The sequence below is a fragment of the Erpetoichthys calabaricus genome, chromosome 1, assembly GCF_900747795.2.
Source record: "Erpetoichthys calabaricus chromosome 1, fErpCal1.3, whole genome shotgun sequence".
NCBI classification, from domain to species: Eukaryota; Metazoa; Chordata; class Cladistia; order Polypteriformes; family Polypteridae; genus Erpetoichthys; species Erpetoichthys calabaricus.
The window spans coordinates 44826268-44848678 of NC_041394.2; the positions used below are offsets into that span (position 1 = coordinate 44826268).

Sequence of the window (22411 nt, forward strand, 5' to 3'; positions counted from 1 at the left end):
TATAGTTTAGTTGATTTTTGCAAGGTCTGACTTTGCCTTTAGACCTTGACTTTTTCTCAGTTTTTGTCTGAAGATGAACCCAACATTGCATCAAAAACTAAATCCTAAGATGCTATGTTTGGGCTTTATAATTTTATTTAGGTTTGCATTTTCTGCACTGATAGTGCACACAAGACCTGCCAGTCTTGAAACTAGCAGTCACACAGGCACTTACAGTATATTGCATTTTACTTCATTGTTCCACAGCACCTTTTATGTATGGTCTTGTCAGTCATAGTTTTTGCCTCCATTTCACAAGCATGCAAGGCATTAAAAGGTCTTAGGAGTCCAGCAGACAAGAGAAAATGTCTAACAGGTCAAAGGTATCTGACATAGAGGCTTGATTTGACTTCCTACCTTATTTCTGCATTTCACAACTAACAATATTTCTTTACAGCAATCAAAGGTATTAAAGAGAGGAGCGGCATATTTTTGTTTACTTAAGCTAAAAGAAAATGTGGGTACTGGCCATTACCAAGGTCATGTAGAGGGGAATGTGGTCTATAGCAGATTGCATTCTCTTCATTGCTGGTTAGAGACCTGGGGCCACATGTATAACTCCTTGTGTAGCATTCATACTACAACATGGCATACACACCAAACTAGAAATGTGAAATAGAAGTTCTATGCAATTTCCCTTTATAAATCCCAACCAACATGAAATTTATCACACATGCATGTGCCTACAGCACCTCCCAGAATTCCACCTGTTTGAAAATGCAAATCAATATAAATAGCCCATTCCATTAAGTGTTCTGTTAAAAGACAAGGGCAAAAGCAGATGGTAAAAAAATTTCAGCAAATGCAAAATGGAGCTCCTGCTCAGTGAAGTGAAGGCAAGGAAAATGTACTATTTGGTGGCTTAAGCAGTGGTATAAGCGACAAAAGGAATTTGGTGGAGTGGCAAAGGCACTCAAACGTTCAGGTTCAGAAAGTCGCACAGTGCCTGAAATAAAAAATAAAGTGGTCAGACATCAAAGTCGCTGTTAAAAGGCACGTTGCAGCCCACCATCTGGGTGTCAAGCCAGTCCCAGCAAGCATCAAGTGTGGGAACAATCCCTGGACAGGGCGCCAGCTCATCACAGGGCGAATACGAGCACACACATACACTACTAGTATCAATTTAGCATCACCAAATCCGCCGTGCTGCATACATTTGGAAGGAAACCAAACCATGTAGAGGAAATCCACCAGGAAAACATACAAATTCCAGGCAGGGAACACCCGGGACATGACCCCCTTACTACAAGGCAGCAGCGCATCTGCCATGCCACTTTGCCCGCTCATGTATAATTATTAACACTAGAATCCAGAAGCCAACAAAAAATCTTGCAATCCTGGCCCACCTTAAATTCCTTCACACCTCTTTATCAGCGTCTTTTGTTTTGTAAATGCATCGACCAGCACAAGCAGCAAGCAGCCTGCTATCCCATCCCCCACCTTGATGGAGCTCAGCTCGGCAGAAAGTTCCCCCAGCTCAAGCCAAGGCTCCTTATCTGCCTGTGAGGTTCCCGGAGCTGTATAGGGTAAATAATGCAGTATATCATTATTTGGAATACATGCATCTCATGTGTGGTCTGTGTCTACCCAAATCTGGGTAAGTGTAGGATGAAAGGAAATGCCAGGCAAGAAATGCTGAACACATACCTAAAGCAGAAACTTTTTCCATGCTGTACTAATAATGATGTGAAATGTGTAATATATGAACCCCCGTGCCCCTGTGTTAGGATATAGCAGGTTGGATAATGGATGGAGGGCGACACAGTGGTGCAGTGGTAGCGCTGCTGCCTTGCAGTTAGGAGACCTGGGTTCGCTTCCAGGGTCCTCCCTGCGTGGAGTTTGCATGTTCTCCCCGTGTCTGCGTGGGTTTCCTCCGGGCGCTCCGGTTTCCTCCCACAGTCCAAAGACATGCAGGTTAGGTGGATTGGCGATTCTAAATTGGCAGGATTGGTTCCTGCCTTGTGCCCTGTGTTGGCTGGGATTGGCTCCAGCAGACCCCCGTAACCGTGTGTTCGGATTCAGCTGGTTGGAAAATGGATGGATGGAGTTACATGTTGCTGTCAATGAGTTAAAAACCCAAGCTCAAATGTCACTTGACAGGAAGTTGACATGTATACTTGAATGATGTAGAGGTAAGAACTGCTGCCTTATAACTCAAAGGTACCGGGTTCAAGACAGAGCGCTCCGTGTTTTGAGTAGTGAGCTGCCATTATTATTATTACTATAACATAATAAAAACATACATTTGATTTGAGTCAGTAACACCAAGTGTAAATTTTTGACTACAGTAATCCCTCCTCGATTGCGGGGGTTGCGTTCCAGAACCCCCCGCGAAAGGTGAAAATCCGCGAAGTAAAAACCATATGTTCATATGGTTATTTTTATATATTTTAAGCCCTTATAAACTCTCCCACACTCTTATAAACATTTCCCGCACAGTTATACAGCATAAACCCTTTGTATTCTCTTAGATATTAGGTAAGATTCATTGAAATTATGTATGTAAACACACTGTTTATATACAGTAAAACCTAAATATTATTTTAAAGATATCGAGCGTCTCCGATATCACATATGTTACAGCCATTACGACAGGCAGGCCACCAGCAATAAATACGTACAATGCAAGAAAAATTGTATACAGTAAAATGTGTGTACAATGATACTAAACTATGTACTATTTCCCCTTGGGATTAATAAAGTATCTATCTATCTACATGTAATAAGTACTGTACGTAGAAAATTAATTATGGTTACTCACCAACAATGACACGGCGACTTGTCCAATAACAATGAGTTTAATTTTACTGCACAACAAAGGAGAGCGTTACAGCTCTTCTAAAGAAGCCTCTTCAGGCGACTGTGTAGCACCGCAGTTATTCTTCTTCTGGCAGTCTTCAATCCAGATCCCTAAAGCAGATTCCATCCGGACTACTGCCTTATTATGTCCACTTACAACTAGTTTTGCGCACTGGTTAAAGGACACTGTGGCCATAGATCTTATATTCTTTTCCTCCTTTTTAAATAAAAAAGAATTGTGGACTCATTCATTCCGTAATGGCGTCCTGCAGCGGTGTAGCTGTTCCCTTCCTTCAACATATCCAAAACTTTTACCTTTTCGGAAATTGTTAGCATTTTCCGTTGGCGCTTGGGCACGGCCCCTGAAGCAGTAGCAGGACCACGTTGATGCTGAATGAGCGAGACGAGACTTCCTGGTTAACGCAGCGGAATTGAATTCTGTGCTCCGTCGCTGAGCCAATCAGCACACAGGAACTTAACTGCATGCTCTGATTGGGTAGCTTCTCAGCCATCCGCCAATAGCGTCCCTTGTAAGAAATCAACTGGGCAAACCAACTGAGGAAGCATGTATCAGAAGTAAAAAGGCCCATTGTCCGCAGAATCCGCGAAGCAGCGAAAAATTCGCGTTATATATTTAGATATGCTTACATATAAAATCCGCGATAGAGTGAAGCCACGAAAGTCGAAGTGCGATATAGCGAGGGATTACTGTACTTGTAAAAGTTAGTGCTTGTTTTTTTATTATTCAGTTTTATTCTCTCAGTGACATTCATGTGGTACAATGAACTTGCCTCTTCCTCTCTGAGTTGATGGCATTTATCTTCATTCTTTTCACAAGGGCAGTGATGACCACAGTTAGTACTGTGGCTGATGCCCCGTTCAGAACTATTTGTTGTACCAGCAATCAAAGATACGATGTCCCGTGACCACTATCGGACTGGACAAAGGCAGGACTGTAACAACAGATAGCTTCTTCACAGCGCTTTCGCTTGCTAATAGGCTGTTGCACTGCAGGATACTCTTCTTATTACTGGAACACAGGTGTGGAAAGTCTCCCACCATTGTTGAAAAGGTATATTTCTTGTACAGGCACATGCTGAAACTTAACCTCTGAGATTTGCATTTTGAATGTTCCTATTTGGTCAGTATCCTTTAATAATAAGGTTTTAAATTATTTGTAACACATTTTATGTTAGCTGCCATGCCTCTGAGGTTTTATTTTAAAACATATGCGTAGAAAATTATTTTATGTAACAGAGAGCAATTCAGCCCCTGAGTTTTTATTATAAAGCGCAAACTTACCTATCTGAGGTTACATATGAAAAACTAACTACTGGCCATAGTCAGATTTGTTTTTTTTTTGGAGTCTGTAATCTTAACTGTGGTAAACAATAATGAGCCACACTTAAATATTGTGGTACCTTGTAACTAATTAAACTCATAAAGACAACATTTGTCTTTTAGGCTATGAACAACAATTTGGAGTCAGTTGAATGGTCCATGCTCCTCTTCTGTTGTTGGTTAGGTGACATGAGGCTATAGTAAAACTGCTAAAGTTGAGAAACTTAATATCTGTCTAAACACGTAGCCATGTAAAAGCAGCTTCAATCTCACCTTGCACATCGCAGTTAACTTGAGAAATTCCAGTCTGGCTTCTACACAGGTCACAGTAATGAAACTGCACTGACCTCTGTTGTAAACAACACTGAAATATCCTCTGGTGAAGGAAATTACACAGTAAATTACACAGTAATTATTTTGTTAGATTTAAGTGGGTGCCATTGACACCATTGACCAATGTATTCTATTACATAGGCTGGAAAATTACACTTGGCTTTCAGACACTGTCCTTGCATCTCATATTTATCAAATCAATTCCAATGTAAAGGGAAATGATAGTCCATCATTATATTCAAAACTTAAATATGGTGTCCCACAGGTCAGTGGACCTCTGCTGTTTTCACTTTACATGTTTCCATTATTAGAAAACATAACATTCATTTTCACTCTAACGAGGTCTCTCCAACGGTGTCCTTAATTGATTGTGTCAGTGAGTTAACACTGGATGGACATTATTACTTCTTTCTGAATGTAGACAAATGTTATTTATTCTGTCACTTTTAACTTGGTGTCGATAATTTAGTTTTATGTCGTCATTTATCTTTGATACCAGTATGTGTTTTAAAACAAACTTTACAAAATTGTCTAAAACCTGTTTTTTCTAGCTTAAAATATTAGAATAGTTTAGACAGTTTCTAAATATGGAAGATACTTAAAAATTAGTTCATACATTTAATACTTGTAGAATTCACTACAACAATGTGTGAACAGGTTGTGCAGCCTTATTTATATGGAGCTTTCATTCATTCAAAATGCTGTTACAAGAACCAGAAAGTGCAACCACATAACTTCTGTTCTTAAATTGTTAAACTGGCTTCCAGTTAAGCTTAGAAAAGATTTCAAATTCTTACTTCTCACATATTAACCCTTAAATGGTCCACTTACTTGTCTCACTTTATCATTACTTGCAAACCAGAGCACACATTAAGATGCCAGCACACCATATATTCCAAGGATCGACAAGGTAACAGTGATAGGTCAAGCTTTCAGCTACAGGGTTCCAAAGCTGTGGAATGATCTGCTTGCTTGTAAAAAAAAAATGCCATTCTTCTGAGCTTTTAAATTCAGGTGAAGACTCGCTACTTTAGCCTAGCAAGCCCTGATTAGAGTTTTTGATTAGCTGTGCATATTTCATCTGTGTTTGTTTAGTTCTTTGTATACAAATATCATTAATACAATAATTATAAATGGTTATTAACAGTTTCTCTTCATTTGTATTTTGCTTTGGCATTTGGTGCCACTGCTCTACTTCCAAGCTATTTTCTTGCCCATGGTTAGACATAATTGATGCCAGGAGACTTGAAGTCAATAGATTGGAAGTTTTTGTGTTCATATTAGACAGCCCAGCACAGACTGTATTGTAGAATGCCCAGGAAGGAGTAGGCAGCCAGTTGGCCAGGACTGTGACGGTGTCTGACTTTGTCATTGACTTTCTCTGTTATAACTGACTACAGACCTCTCAAAAGATTGTTTTCTTCAGGAATGCTGCTAACCAGAGTTTTTCCTTCTACTCTTCCTCAGTTGTCAACTGGCCATAGTTCAACAACTTAAGTAATGGACAGGTATCGGTAGTTATATGTACAGTATGTTTTTGAGGTTGGAACTATTTTTTCTTCCTGAGTGTTTATACAAATCTCTGTCTTTATGTGTTGTGGTATACTGGGGCGGCCACCCCCGACATAGACAGGCAGAGACACGAATCGCCATACAACACATTTATTTAGAGCCAGGGGAGCATTTCTTCTTCGCCCCTCCAAAGTACAACACAGTCCTTTCTTCAGCTGCCAATTCACAGTCCTTCTGCTTCCATTCCTCCCTCACAAGCTTTGTCCTTCTTCCTCTCGACTCCTTGAACGGAGTGAGGTGGCTCCTTAATCAGACCTGGAATCACTGCCAGGTGTGGTGAGAGCCCAGTGCAGGGTTCTGCAGCTCCCCCTGGCAGCCCCCATGGAACCCAACTGGGCTGTGCCAAACTCCAAGTTCCAGCATGCCCTGTGGGAATCCATGGTGCCACAGCCTAGCATCCCGGTCCTTCCATGCAATTGGCTTTCCGGCCAGGTAATGGCCATGGCCGCCTGTCAGTGTATACATTTTAAAATTGGCAAAGTTTGAAATTGCATTTACCTGTCAATTTCTTACAACACTCTGATGCTGCACTGAGTGAAGTGCGCTATACTAAAATAAACTGAAATAAATTAAATTGAATGAAAAGCAAATTACATTCAAAAAAGCAAGAGACAAATCTCAAAAGTATAAATCTAATGTTTTAGTAACAGTTTAAATGTTAGACTGGTAACATATCCTACAATGTGCGGTGTATGTGCGGTGGAGTTTTTCCTTGTCTTCTTAGAGAGTCAAGGCTGGGGGCTGTCAAGAGGAAGGGCCTGTTAAAGCCTGTTGTGGCACTTCTTGTGTGATTTTGGGCTATACAAAAAGAAATTGTATTTTATTGTATTGTGTATATTATATATATAAAAACACACTGAATAGTAAATCAAACAGTCTCTAGTGACCGGCAAGAAAAATAAAATAAGACTGATCACCATGTCCAGTTATACTATGATGTTCTGTGTTGCATATGACAGGCAATGACAACTGATATAGAGGCCTCAATTTCCTGAATCTAGGTTCCACAGTAGAAAATCAGTTATTTATTTTCCAAAAACAATGAACAGTAATCACCAGTCATACCTGCAAATGTAGCTGAGAAGGCTGTAGTTCTCCGGTGGTAGAAGGGCAATTTGCTTCTCCAAATGCTCCCAACCCTGGAAATTTAGAGAAATTATTAATGTTAGCCTATAATGAAGTGCTAAGCCCATCTTTTATTCATGACTTTTACATCTTTTGTTCCTTATAGCACGACTACAAGCTTTACAACACCACCCATCTTCATTCCAGAAGCATATTTTATAAACAGAGGACAAAGACCTTCATTCATAAAAAAGGAGGTTGAAGTTAAATGGATATCTTTGTGATATAAGCATGGCGATACATGGTGACCTCTGTTGAGTTTAATTTATTTAGTCTTTAACATTTGAAGGACAGGCATCAGGATCTTACATTGAGTCCAGAGGTAAATCAGAATTTAAAATTTAAGATATAAACACGGAGGCATACAGTGACTTCTTTTATTCAACTAGGCTACACTATGCAGTCTTTAGCAAATACAGATAGAATAAGGGCTAGGAGTCAAACACTTTCTAAAGACCTGGATCTGAAATGTATGTTGAACCTTGGACAGATATGCAAGCTAGAAACTCAATGTACTCTGTACAAGTGACAGTGAAGTTGAACTTCAGCTTGAAATTCACATCTTTTGGAAATAAACATGGGGTTACATGGTGCCCTATACTGCTCGACTGATTTTGTTTTATTTTTATAAATTCTAATGGATGTCTTTGGAATTTTAACATGGGGCCACACTTTGCCTTCATGAGTCATGTGAATTTATTTTATTTCACCTTTAGCGCGTAGAGTGGAGCCAGGACTCACAACATACTATTATCTGTCTCTGAATTTGAAATAAATATGAGTTTATGTTAGTTAGTCCTGACTGTATGAAGGAGAAGTCATGGCTCAGAGACTTTACAGTAAAGCAGGTGATAAACCTGATCTGAAAATGTATGTCTTTGTGATATAAACATGAGGCAACACACTAATGTCGGTTGGTCAAATAAGCCGAGTTAAATTTATCCATCTTCTTTTGCTTTGGTTCCCAAAGGCTCCAGTTCTGGGCCCTCATTTATAAAGCTTCAAAAAAAGAGGCTCAAAATGCGCATACTCAACTTCCCATACAAATGTTGGGATTTATAAAATAAAACTTTACGTGGGTGCGTTTTGTATGTGTGTGTGTGTGTATGTGTGTGTATATACATATATATATATACATATACATATATATATATATATATATACATATATATATATACATATATATATATATATATACATATATATATATACATATATATATATATATATATATATATATATACATATATATATATACTATACATATATATACTATATACATATATATATATATACATACATATATATATATATATACATATATATATATACATATATATATATATAATATATATATATATATATACATATATATATATAATACACATATATATATATATATATATACTATATATATATATATACATATATATATATACATATATATATATATATATATACATATATACATATATATATATATACATATATATATATATATATATACATATATATATATATAATATATATATATACATATATATATATATATATATATATATATATATATATATATATATACATATATATATATATACATATATATATATATATATATATATATATATATATACATATATATATATATATATATATATATATACATATATATATATATATATACATATATATATATACATATATACATATATATATATATATATATATATATATATATATATATATATATATAAATATATATATATATATATACATATATATATATATATATATATACATATATATATATATATATATATATACATATATATATATATATATATATATATACATATATATATATATATATACATATATATATATATATATATATATACATATATATATATATATATATATATATATATATATATATATATATATATATATACATATATATATATATATATATATATACATATATATATATATATATATATACATACATATATATATATATATATATATATATATATATATATATATATATATATATATGTATATGGCATTCGTAGTCTGAACCACAATCTGATTGTATGGGTGGTTACCTACCACGTAACGCTTGTAGTCAGCAAGTCGGCTAACATCTGCCACGGTGCCCTCTTTCAGTTGCGAGAAGCAGATCATAGAATGGTTGAAATAGTTTTACTGTCAAATAATGCAAAGAGTACGCGACACGTGTTTCACCCTAATTGTGGGATCATCAGGCGTACACACTCACTGCACCCCCTCTCAGGAATCAAACCTTGAATGTCAGCGGCAAAACCTCTTACGTTGCGCCACGGCGTGTGGTTCATTTATTTGACAGTATGTAGATCGGGGTAATTACATTCATGGCATTCGTAGTCTGAACCACAATCTGATTGTATGGGTGGTTACCTACCAGGTAACGCTTGTGGTTGGTCAGTAAGTCGGCTAACATCCGCCACGGTGCCCTCTTTCATTTGCGAGAAGCAGATCATAGAATGGTTGAAATAGTTTTACTGTCAAATAATGCAAAGAGTACGCAACACGTGTTTTGTCCTAATTCTGGGCCCATCAGGCATACACACTCACTGCACCCCCTCTCAGGAATCAAACCTCGAACATCAGCGTCAGAGGCGAAGCCTCTTACGTTGCGCCACGGCGTGTGCTTCGTTTATTTGACAGTATGTAGATCGGGTTAATTACATTCATGGCATTCGTAGTCTGAATCACAATCTGATTATATGGGTGGTTACCTACCAGGTAACGTTTGTGGTTGGTCAGCAAGTTGGCTAACATCCGCCACGGTGCCCTCTTTCAGTTGCGAGAAGCAGATCATGGAATGGTTGAAATAGTTTTACTGACAAATACAGTAATCCCTCCTCCATCGCGGGGGTTGCGTTCCAGAGCCACCCGCAAAATAAGCAAATCCGCGAAGTAGAAACCATATGTTTATATGGTTATTTTTATATTGTCATGCTTGGGTCACAGATTTGCGCAGAAACACAGGAGGTTGCAGAGAGACAGGAACGTTATTCAAACACTGCAAACAAACATTTGTCTCTTTTTCAAAAATTTAAACTGTGCTCCATGACAAGACAGAGATGACAGTTCTGTCTCACAATTAAAAGAATGCAAACTTATCTTCCTCTTCAAAGGAGTGCGCATCAGGAGCACAGGCTGTCAGAAACAGAGAGGAAAGCAAACAAATCAATAGGGCTGTTTGGCTTTTAAGTATGCGAAGCACCGCCGGTACAAAGCTGTTGAAGGCGGCAGCTCACACCCCCTCCGTCAGGAGCAGGGTGAGAGAGAGAGAGAGACAGAGAAAAACAAAACAGTGAAAAATCAATACGTGCCCTTTGAGCTTTTAAGTATGTGAAGCACCGTGCAGCATGTTGCTTCACGAAGCAGCTGCACACAGAAGGTAGCAACGTGAAGATAATCTTTCAGCATTTTTAGACGAGCGTCCGTATCGTCTAGGTGTGCGAACAGCCCCCCTGCTCACACCCCCTACGTCAGGATCAGAGAAAGTCAGCGCAAGAGAGACAGAGAAAAGTAAGTTGGGTAGCTTCTCAGCCATCTGCCAATAGCGTCTCTTGTATGAAATCAACTGGGCAAACCAACTGAGGAAGCATGTATCAGAAATTAAAAGACCCATTGTCCTCAGAAATCCGCGAACCAGCAAAAAATCTGCGATATATATTTAAATATGCTTACATATAAAATCCGCGATAGAGTGAAGCCGCGAAAGGCGAAGCGAGGGATCACTGTAATGCAAAGAGTACGCAACACGTGTTTTGCCCTAATTCTGGGCTCATCACGTGTACACATTCACTGCACCCCATTTCGAGAATTGAACCTCAAACGTCAACGTCAGAGGCGAAGCCTATATATATATATATATATATATATATATATATATATAGTAAAACTTCAACTATGTGTCAGGGGTCGGCACCAAGTCTGTGACGGATAATAGAAAACACAGATAACAGAATAGCTACTTTAAAAATGATAAACAGTAGATTAGTTTAGCGATTAGTCGTATTTATTTACAAAAAAAAAAAAACTATATTAACAAATTATTATATAGTATTAACAAAATGAATTAATTTATATAATATTGTAATGACTAGCGTAATAAGCACATACAATTCAGAGGTAATGGAGTTTTCTACATTTTACATGGAGTCTTCGTTCTGTAACAAATGGTGCCCTGTCTTATACTCCATTATCTGGGTTACAAAGCACATCTCCAAAACAATCAAAGAAAGCTTTCCCCACGAATCTATCTCCTGCCACTCATGTTCTATCTTTTTCTACACCTCAAACACTCCTGCTTATTGTCTCCTGACTCCCTACTCAAAACTTCCATCCACCTCACCTTCCTTTTTCTCCTAACTTCTCCTGTCACTCCTCTCCTAAGAGACGTGTCTGCCCCTTACAGAACAGAAGCCCTTCAGCCAGTCGTATCACTTATACAGCATTTCGCCCTTTATGCTCCCACACAACATAACATTATTACAGAATAACATTACCATTATTGGTTTCCATTTTCGACATGTTTTTCAATTTTGTTGGCATCATGCTTTAAATCATTCACAGTTGTTCTTCCTACTCTGTAAATTGAAGCAATACTTGAAGCTCTTTTGCTGTTTTGTAAACGTTTAACAATTTCAATTTTTAAAAAATTCCAACACCACACGTATATGATTATTGGCCATAACAATGTATAGTAGTTTAATTACAACAAAAGAGACAAGCTCCAAAATGCTATTAAAGCTGAAACTATGTAACTGACACTGTGATTTCAAAATGTGGCATGGCATGTGGGGAAAATCATTATGTTTTTCCATTATAGCTGATGGAGAAGCCTCTCTATCTTTCAGTACGTCAGCCTATTAATATATGTTGAAAAAGCCTTGGACAGGGTATAGGGTGTTGTGTGACAGCTGTTGAAGCAAGAATCAGGCACCTCTAGGATAATTCCAGGCAATAGGCATTTAAAGAAGGGAAAGAAAAGAAACAGACAGGAGAAGTAATAATAGAATTGAGGGCAGTAGTAAAGGGGCTTAAAGAGTTGGAGAGCTTTTATTATTGGCACAGCTGGGTCAGGGGTTACTGAGAAGACTGTGGTCAGCTACATTGAAAGCCAAGGTTTCTGGGCGTAGTAATGTGTTGAGCCTTCAGAAGGTATTTTTTTATTTGGTCTGGTCTCTAACTCAAGTAACATTTCAAAGAAATAAAAACGATCACCCCATCAATGGTTAGGGGGAAACTGAGTTAGGACAAAGACTGACAGCCAGACATAAAATAAGACATTTGACAGATAAGAACAACCATCTCTATAGTAAGTACACATTTTAGTATGCGACTCTCTGTGTCTCCCCTGAAAAAAAAATTAGTGAGGCTAAGGTGGTTTTAGTCATACTGGTATTATTCAGGTTCAAATTTTGGAGGTGTGCATTGATGCAAACCTAACTATGGTTTATCTGCACCCTTTCGGTATGAAACATTCTCTAGGCATATTCAGAGAAAACTAAAGTGAAAGTGTATGAACAAATAATTAACAGCAAATACTTAAGCTATGCCCTTCAAGCACCCATCACTGGCATTGTACAAAGTCCAGGCAGGACAGATTACTCACCGTCATGTCAGTAACATTCAAGTGCTGACTGCAGTTAAGGAAGTCATCGTATTGAGACCAGGGGATGACAGGCTCTGGAAGCTCCCGAAGATACAGCTTGAACAATGAGGCCACTGTGTGGACATCTGTCTCACTGCAATATACAATGTTGATATCATCATCACTTACTTTGTTTGCTGTTTGTGAATACTTTGGTTCAGAAGCTCTACATGATACATGGTAAGTTGCTGTTACATATTGATGAGTCAGGGAGTTCTGGGAGATGATCATTTTTTGTTCAAGGTAAAGAGATGTCGGAAGTTATCTTGTCTGCAGTGGAAGCAACCAGAGACAGGGCAAACACATACACACACTGTTGTACTGGGCCATTTTAGAGAGATCATAGAGTATCACTTTGGAAAGGAAGAAGAAGAGCTGATCCCAAGATTAATTTTGTGTGAACATGGGTAGAACATTATGGGACTGGTGCACTGTAGTGTCGTTGGGAAGCCCTGTTGGATCCAGGGGGAGCTGTAGGGAATGGTTGTCCCTTTCTTTGAGGGGTTTCTGCCTGACCCAGAAGTACTTCCTTCATGCGATGTCTTGGCACCAGTAAAACTCCTGAATCTGGTATAAAAGGGGCCTCCTCATCTCACTGAGGGAGTCAGAATCAGGTGGAGGAGGAAGTAAGGATCTCATCATTATCTCCTCAACAGCTTTTCCTGGAGAGAGTTGTGGCTATATATATATATACTAGGGGGCGTTGTCCCCTGCTAGCTTCGCTTGCCACGCACCAGCCATTTCGCATCTCTGCCGCTCAGGTATGTGGATTTCATTTTCACCAAACAACAAATCTTTTAATTCTTGTGGATAGGCCTCTTCATTGGGAAGAGACACTACTTTTCCCTGATGGCAACATGAATTAGACAATCTAAAAGTCTCCGACTTAAAGTTTAAAGCCAAACAATATCTACATACTTCTGTCATATCACCTATGTCCATATATTCGATCTCTTTTTGCTGTTCCATTATTTCACCGAGGAATTATTTCCATTTGTTAGCGCTAATGCGATCTTTACTATCAGTTTTTTGAGACTTTCGAATTTTAGTACTTTCATAATCTCTAACCTGCTCTTCATGTGTATCATGCCAGTGTTTTTGAACATCTTTACAACGTTCTACTTTGTCTTCTACTCTTTGTCTTTTATTTCTAACCCCGCTTGGAGCTGAGAGTTCAGGAACTGTGTCTGACAATAGCATTCACATGAATGAGAAGTTACTGGACTGTGGGCATGGTTGTAAATGTTTGAGAGGAGGGCGGGAGTTGTCAAAATCTCTTGGCAAAAAGTCTCATCTTGTGGAACCTAAAATGATCTCTTGGGAGTTGAAATTATCTCAGAGAAAGTCTTGTCCCATGATTTCCTTTTTCCACCTCACAGGAGGCAAGTACAAAGCACACAATTTCTTAGAAAAAGGGTTCACACTTTACTTTCATCAGGTTGAGCAAATTACAAAGCAGCCATCATCTCCACTTTATTCTCTTGTCAATGTGAACATACTGTATGTAAATTTAAATGAAATCAAAGTTCAGTCACGGTGGGTGGTGCTGAAGAACAGAAAACCCAGGTGCTCTGTTTGTGCAGAAAAGCACTGCCCTTTTAGGATTTGGTTTGTGGCTGTGGTGTGGGGACAGTATTGACATCCAGTTACTGATCTGCACACCTTGCGTAATTCGTTCTGCTAGGGAGGGGGAAGTGTGAGCCATGGGTGCAGAAATGCTGACAAATATGAGCAGGCCTGGCAAAACCTGCACTTTCACACACTGCTACCACTGAACACCAACTCCACCCATTACCTTTGAGCCATTTTACCATATTTTAAAGAATATTTTTGTGACATCTGCTCTCTTTGCGTGCTTCTGTATGTTGGAGCTCAGCTTTCTTAGGTTAAAAGCTATACTGGCCAAATGTGTAATGTGAAAACCAGAAAAGTCCACTACCAGTATGTAGCTGGTCACATATTGGTGACATTTTTTTTTCACACTGGCTTTGAGCCTTCTGAAGTGCTGTCTGACACTAAGAAAACATGGCTCCCATTTTAAACATTCATTCATACCCTTCTGAACATACTGATATGATAATCCATCATGAGCCACTCATCTCACTGATGTGAATGTGATTTGATATGAATAAGGAGGGAGGCTATCTTGGAGCCCACTTACTCCAAAACTATCTTAAAGATCATTACAGACTGAGGTCTTCTCTAGCCATATCAGATTGTGGATGGCCATCATGTGGTTGGAGAACTTACAAACCTTATACTCTATATCACACACTCTGTCAGTTAAGACCTTGGAGAACACGAGTTTATACTGACAGTTACGTACAAAAGTTGTGGACCAGCTACATGGGGTGTCTGCCCACCAGAACAAGTCATTTTCTAAAATCTAATGAGTGCAGCACAGGACTATTATCTAGTGTACTTTTCTTACACAAAAGCAGTTGCCACATTTGCAAGCAAAAATTGGTAAATCATTCATTTCTCTCTGCACCTGCTTAGTTCAAGGCCTCCATCAAGTTCACTCTTTATTTAATTAAAACATAGTGTTTCTATTAAGTGCAATTTGTATTTAGATACATGTAGTCCCTTGCACGGCTGACCATGATGATTAATGTGTTCATTTATTTATACTTAGTCCCGTACAAGTCCTTTATCAGTTTCACTATTTATTTAGTTATAAACAGTTGTCATTCCACAGAGGAGCATATCCATTCCTTTTTCTCAACCTGTTTGGCCCACTGCAGAGCTTTTTTCAAGCACACTCTTGATTTAGTTATGAACTATTGCCATTTTCCCAGAAAAAACATGAGCAGTTCATTCATCCAGTTGTTTTTGGAACCTTCACAATGCAATAAAGGGCCCTAGAACATGACATTGAAAAGTGCTCTGGGATACTTTATCCTATAATTAACTTTAAATAAGGATGAAAAATAATTTAAATGGAATAACCAACAGAAAACACTTCTTGTGAAGTTGATTAGTGAGGCTAAAGTGCAATACATAAGGCAAAATTTCCATTAAAGACAGCAGGACCACTGTAGCTGGAGTTTGAAGGTTTTTTTCATTAATGGTGTGGGTAAGAGACAGTACCCAGGTTCCCTTTTTTTTTGTATCTGATATCTGTGGACCTTCAGTACTTTGCGTTTGTATTGTATCCTTGAACAACCCAACCAGTTACCGAATTTGGACATATCACATGATGACACAACTTGTACAGCCCCCTCAATCTCCAGCTTTACAGTGACCTCTGGTTCTAACCTGGGAAATGAAGGTCGTTCCCCAGCATCAAAGGCATCTCGGAACTGCTTCACCTGGTTGTCCTGCCCAGGAAGTCGAAAGATTCCTTCTTCGCTGAGGCCATGCTCACGGATGAACTCAACACATTTCTCTACCAGGATAGGGACCTGGTGTTGTTCAAATTTCTGCTCATAAAGTATTGTGTCAGCAAGTCGCTGGCCAAACACAACTGTTGAGATACAAGACGTTACAATTAACACCTTGACAAAAAGATCTGGAAGTTACTGCTGTGATACTGAGCAAAGCTACTTTTACTATTTAGACAAGGCACAAGTAAAGATTACAAACACCGTATGATATTATTCATCTTTTTTGCAATATAACATGTCCTGTGATAATGTGTAACATAGGTAACACTACATAAAATAGACAATTTGTTGCGTTCCTCATTAAAATTTCTCAAATGAAAAGTAACATAAGGTTTTCCCTCTTCCCCCATCTAGTGGCGGACTGTGGAACTGCAAATAATCAAAGCCCAAGTAGGTAACATGATGTTGTGCTTGAAGCAATGATTTAGGTAAAGGTATAACAAAAAAACAAGACGTGTCATTTTTGCTAAGATATTGTGAAAGGTTCAAGTCCAAATTATGGAATGTTGTATTAAACTGGGAGGTGCAGTGTTAACACTGCTTCCTCACAACAAGAAGTCCTGGGTTTATATACTGAGTTCAAAGTTCAAAGTTTATTGTCATGTGCACAGTAAGGAAACACATTTCTCTGTATAATGAAATTCTTTCTTTGCTGTCCACACCAAATGCCAAAACCAACATATAAAGATAAACCTAAATAATAAGTAGCAGATAGATAATAAGTAACAGAGTCTGCATAAAGTGTAAAAACAGAACAGAAGTATAAAGTGTAATTGTGCAGGTAGGTGTGTGAAGGACAAGTCAAATACAGTTTTGTGAGGTAAATAGAATGTGGTGCACCATGGTTATAAACTCCAGTCAGTTATTTAGGAGTCTAATGGCCTTGGGAAAGAAAGAGTTCTTAGCCTGGAAGTCCTACATTTCATACTTCTATACATCCTGCCTGAGGGTAGAAGTGTGAACAGTTCATGTTGGGGGTGGGTGGGGTCCCTGAGGATCGAGGCAGAGTGCACCCTGTGTGGAGTTTGCATGTTCTCCCTGTGTCTGCATGGGTCTCCTCCAGGTGCTCTGTTTCCTATCAACATTTCAAAGACAAAGCTAGGTGAATTGGCATTGCTGTATTGGCCCATGTGGATGTTCGTTCACTTTGCAAAATACTGGCATCAGGCCAGGGATTGGTCCGGATTTGTGTTCATGTACTGTTGGAATGGGTTTTTAGCTGCCCCATGACCCCACCCTATATAAGCCATTTAGCAAAATGGATGAATATTTAATTTATTTTTCTTTTTTATATACTTTCTTATTGATTTTAATTAGAAACTGATAACATTCCATACATTCAAGACAAATTTAACAAATCAAAGCAAAATTCGACCCCCACTCAAGAATTTCATTTTCTAACCCGCTTAGTCCTGAACATAGAGTGCTAGGTAGGAACAAACCCTGTAAAGCGGGCCAGTCCATCACAGGGAACACACACACCCTAACCACCTACTAGGGCCATTTTAGTATCGCCAGTTCACCAACCTGCATGTATTTGAACTGTGGGAGGAAACCAGAGCACCTGGAGGAGACCCCTGCATGGGGAGAACAAATGCAATTTCCATGCAGGGAGTAGCCAGGATGCAAACCATGGTCTCCTTACTGTGAGGCAGCAGTGCTACCACTAAGCCACCGTGCCACCTAATAAATAAATATGATACTATTTATTTACTGAAAGCTGCAACTCCATTTAATTTATTTTTAAATCGTGCACTTGGCATTGACAAGTCTTAAGCTATTTACACAGAATTTGTTTAAACAATACTAAAAATAACATTCAATGAATACAAAACATCATATAGTAACACAACAATATTATGTAATCTGAACATATTGTTTATATATACTCTGTTGCAAGTATTGTTGCACTTTAAAATGCATGGAACAAATGACATGTGAATTAGAAGTGAGGACCCCATAGCAATGACATAGGTGGGTATGCAGCAGGACAAAGAGTCATCTGATGCTGAATGGTGTCCTGTGGAATATCCAGCCAGGCTTTGCGCAATTGCTCCTTTATGCAAGCAGTGTCCAGGAAGGGCATGGAGCAAGCTGTACTTTGTGTCCCTAAATGTCCGACACATGCTGTTCCACAGACAATGGAAATTCTGATGTCATGTAAGCCTTTCTGAGACACAATAATGACACAACCAGATATTGAACATTCAGAAAATGGCTCCAGCCAGGCTCACAATTAAAGGAAATGAATGACAATATCTTATTAATATACTGTCACCCTGGGTAATGTTATGGTGACCATGACCGGGCCTAATCCAGTTTTGTCAAACTGAAATTTCAGGTCCTTAAACAGTGATTTTGAGACTAATAGACATACAAACAGATAAGTTCTGCCCACCATTGATTTAATCTGTACATATGGTGGTTTGCACTGTTAGAAATGTTGTGCTAATTAGTAAGCTTGTCCAGAAACCTTAACACATCTCAGTGGTGCTTATTTTATTTAAAGAAAATGTAAATATGTTTATGTAAGAACAACATTATTAGCAATAATAGGAATAAATTAATAAAAAAGAAACTTTTAGACTCTGCAACTTTGACCCAGTGAGAGAGGGCATTTCATTTCATGCAACCCTTTCCTGAAGGTATTAAATGACTAATAGCTTTACTTTTAAATATGAGCTCTTTTTCCTCTGCACACCACAAGTGCAACCTCAGCCACATGACGATCTAAGCCTGCGTCATGGATTAGATTTGTGGTATAAACCATTCACCTTTAGGTATGAGAAGATGACCTCAAAAGCAGGCTAGAAACACCTGCATTGTCATTGGCGGATGGTATTTCATTATACCACTTTTGTGTAGGCCTCCTGACAGTTATTTCTGCCAAAAGGGGGATAAAACACAAAGACTGTGTTGTTGGTTATGCCAAGATTATGATCTTTACATTATCACCTGGCAGATATGCAGAGCCAGCTCTAGCATTTTGTTTTGAGTGAAACAATCACTGGCAGGTCTATACATAGAGACCTGGAGCCTCATGTATAACATCGTGTGTAGAATTCACACTTCAACATGGCGTATGGACAAAAACAGAAATGTGTGTATGCACAAAAAATCCAGATGCATAAATCTGTGCGTTCGCCAACTTCCACGTTCTTCCGCTACATAAATCCCAGTCAGCATGAAATGTATCGCAGGTGCATGCGCCTGCCGCCACTCCCAGACTCCTCCCAGAATTACACTTCTTTGAATACGCAAATCAATATAAATTGCCTCATAAGTTCAGTGTTCTGTGAAAAGACAATGGCAAAAGCACAGGGGAAAAAAAAAAAAAGAATTCCAGCGAATCTAAAGTGGATGCAAGGAAAAATGTTCTATTTGTTGGTTTAAACAGTGGTATAAACAACAAAAAAAAAGTTGATTGAGTGACATAGAGTGTCGGAGAAACTCGAAAGTTCAAATTCAGAAAGTCGCACAGTGCCCAAAATAAAAAAGAAGTTGTCAGATATCAAAGTCACCGTGAAAAGGTGAGTCGTAGCCCACCGTCTAATTATCCTATGAAAGTGTATTACGGTACAGAAAAAAGAAAAAAACAGGGACACAGTGGAAATTTCCAGTTTAATCAAGTAGTTTATTTTGTCATTAAAGTATAAACTTAATCTTAAAATCATTTACTAGTTTCTCAAATCTCATTATAACTAAAGCAGCTCGTTAAATGCTGCGTATTCTATGTGCTCTATGTGTGTGTGAATCACTATGTGCTTCTTAAACGGGCTTATTCTTACGCCGGCAGGACACAGAATACGTTACAATCATGATATTACAGCTCTCTGAACAATTTAAATACTAAGATGTATACTTGATATAATTTTCATTTTCGTCCCATCCAGAGATTGTTCCTGCCTCTTGATGTTTGCTGCGCTGTGCACAACCCTCGATAAAATAATATGTTGCAGCAGTACTGTCTCTTTCAAACATACTAACCCCCAATTCCTGTCCTTCCTTTTCTTTCTCCAAGTAACCAATCACCACAGAATCAGCTCTTTAATAAATATCAAGCCATCTGTAAGCTTAGAATACTAATTCTTCAAAACCTTTAACCCCTTAACCGCCCTCTGCCGGATATATCCGGCACCGTTGTTTTATTGCTAACGCCATACTGCCGGAATTATCCGGCACATTTGCCTGTGGTTATATGAATGCCTGGCAAGTAGTATAACTGACGGTTTGGCGTGGGTATTATTACTACATTGTATTTCCACAAGTCTGTGGTTGTTTTGGCCGGTCATGTGACGTGATTCGCATGTAACAGCTGTGAATATGGCGAAACGTAAACTGACTTCAAGTGAGGCTTTGCAGGCGATTTTGGACAGTTCTGATCATGATTGTAGCAGTTCTGAAGAAGATTTTAGGGACAGTGATGAGCAGCAACGTGCGCTGCATGATACTGTGAATGAAGACGCATCGGATGACGGCGCTGAGTGGGTGTATCCCCAGCATCTCAGCTGGGCTGCTGCCCGTGGTGAACTACCTTTTCTGCATTCGTTTGAGGGAACGTGTGGCTTTATTGTTGATGTAAACAATTACACTGCTGAGCAGTTTTATGAGCTGTTTGTGTCACCTGATTTGATCAGACATTTTGTTCATCAGACAAATCTGTATGCAGCACAGTTTATTGAGAAAAATCCCAATTTACCTCCACATTCCCGTGTTCGTGCTTGGTTTGACACTGATGAAAACGAAATGAAAAAATTCATTGGGATTTTGATGTTGATGGGAATAATCAGAAAACCAGATATTGAGATGTACTGGTCTACAGATCCTATGTATGCAACACCTATTTTTGCAGCTGTCATGACACGTAACCGATTCTCTTTGCTGCTGAAATTCTTTCATTTGAATGACAACAGAAACGAGCCAGATAAGAAAGATCCAAACCGCGACCACTTGTTCAAGCTACGTCCTTTGATTGATCATTTATTTGAAGCATTTCAGTTGCCCTACATGCCAGGACCGTCAGTTGCAGTTGATGAAAGTTTATTGTCGTGGAAGGGCCGCTTACAGTTTCGACAGTATCTACCATTGAAAAGGGCACGGTTTGGTATCAAGATGTTTTGCTTAGCTGAGAATTCAGGTTACATTTATAGATTTCGTGTATACACTGGCAAGTTGCACAACATTTAGTGGTCAATACTGCTTGAATAAATGTAAAAAATGTAAAAAAAATGTAAAAAAGTAAAAAAAACGAAAATTGTTCAGATTTCGCCTGGCGTGGGGAATATTTAGGGAGTTGGCGGTTAAAGGGTTAAGGAACATTGAAATATCTTCGTAGTACATGTTTAATTATTCCATCCATCTATCAATCCAGGGTTGCACCAGTCCCAGCAAGCATACAGCGCAAGGCAGGCACAATCCCTGAAAGGGGCGCTAGTTCATCGCTACCGCTGTCCACCATGTCGACACGTTTCATTATTAACCATATACATTATTTAAATTAAATTAAAAATGTATCTGTATAATATAATATATATATACTGCATTTCATGTTAAAAAACATATCAAGAGCTCCAAGAAAATAGTGCTTGGAAATCTAAATCAACTTAGAAGTCAGTCTTTATCATCTGTAAATACACACTGTCTGATTGATTTTAATCCTTTTATTGTTATTTTATGGTACAAGGAAATTCAATACGCAAATCCTCCATAAACTTATTTTCAAATAAAATGGTAAAATAACAACAATAATAATAATAATAATTCAATAAAAAACAATGAAAAATATAAAATAATAAAGCATAAGTGGCTCAGGTTGTGCAATATTACAACTGTAATGCAAGTTTACAGTGAGGTAATTCTACTTATAAGTACAAACAGTTCTACCAGGAGCACTTAACGGACTGATTGAGTGCGTTTATAGTGAGGTCCCTACAGGAAAGGCTCTGAAGAGTTTGCCGAATGAGAGAAGTTCAAATAGACTGTGTACATGGCTGAGGCAGCGTGTGCTAGAAACTCTATCCCAATAATTCTCTCCGCTCTTAACACAATCTGTCATAGAGCTTTCCGATCAGCTGCCGTAGAGCTGTGATTCCACACTCAGATACAG

The 22411-nt window shown here is 38.4% G+C and overlaps 1 protein-coding gene across 1 annotated transcript in view; it reads right to left on the reverse strand.

The window, feature by feature from the left end:
• arhgap25 (Rho GTPase activating protein 25) overlaps nt 1-22411 on the reverse strand; it is a 90149-nt gene that overhangs the window by 42646 nt on the left and 25092 nt on the right. The window contains exons 5-7 of the mRNA XM_028798839.2: nt 16178-16385; nt 12881-13013; nt 7150-7223 (exon numbers count right to left, since the gene is read on the reverse strand). Coding sequence (XP_028654672.2) covers nt 7150-7223; nt 12881-13013; nt 16178-16385 — 415 coding nt within the window. The remainder of the gene's footprint in view (nt 1-7149; nt 7224-12880; nt 13014-16177; nt 16386-22411) is intronic.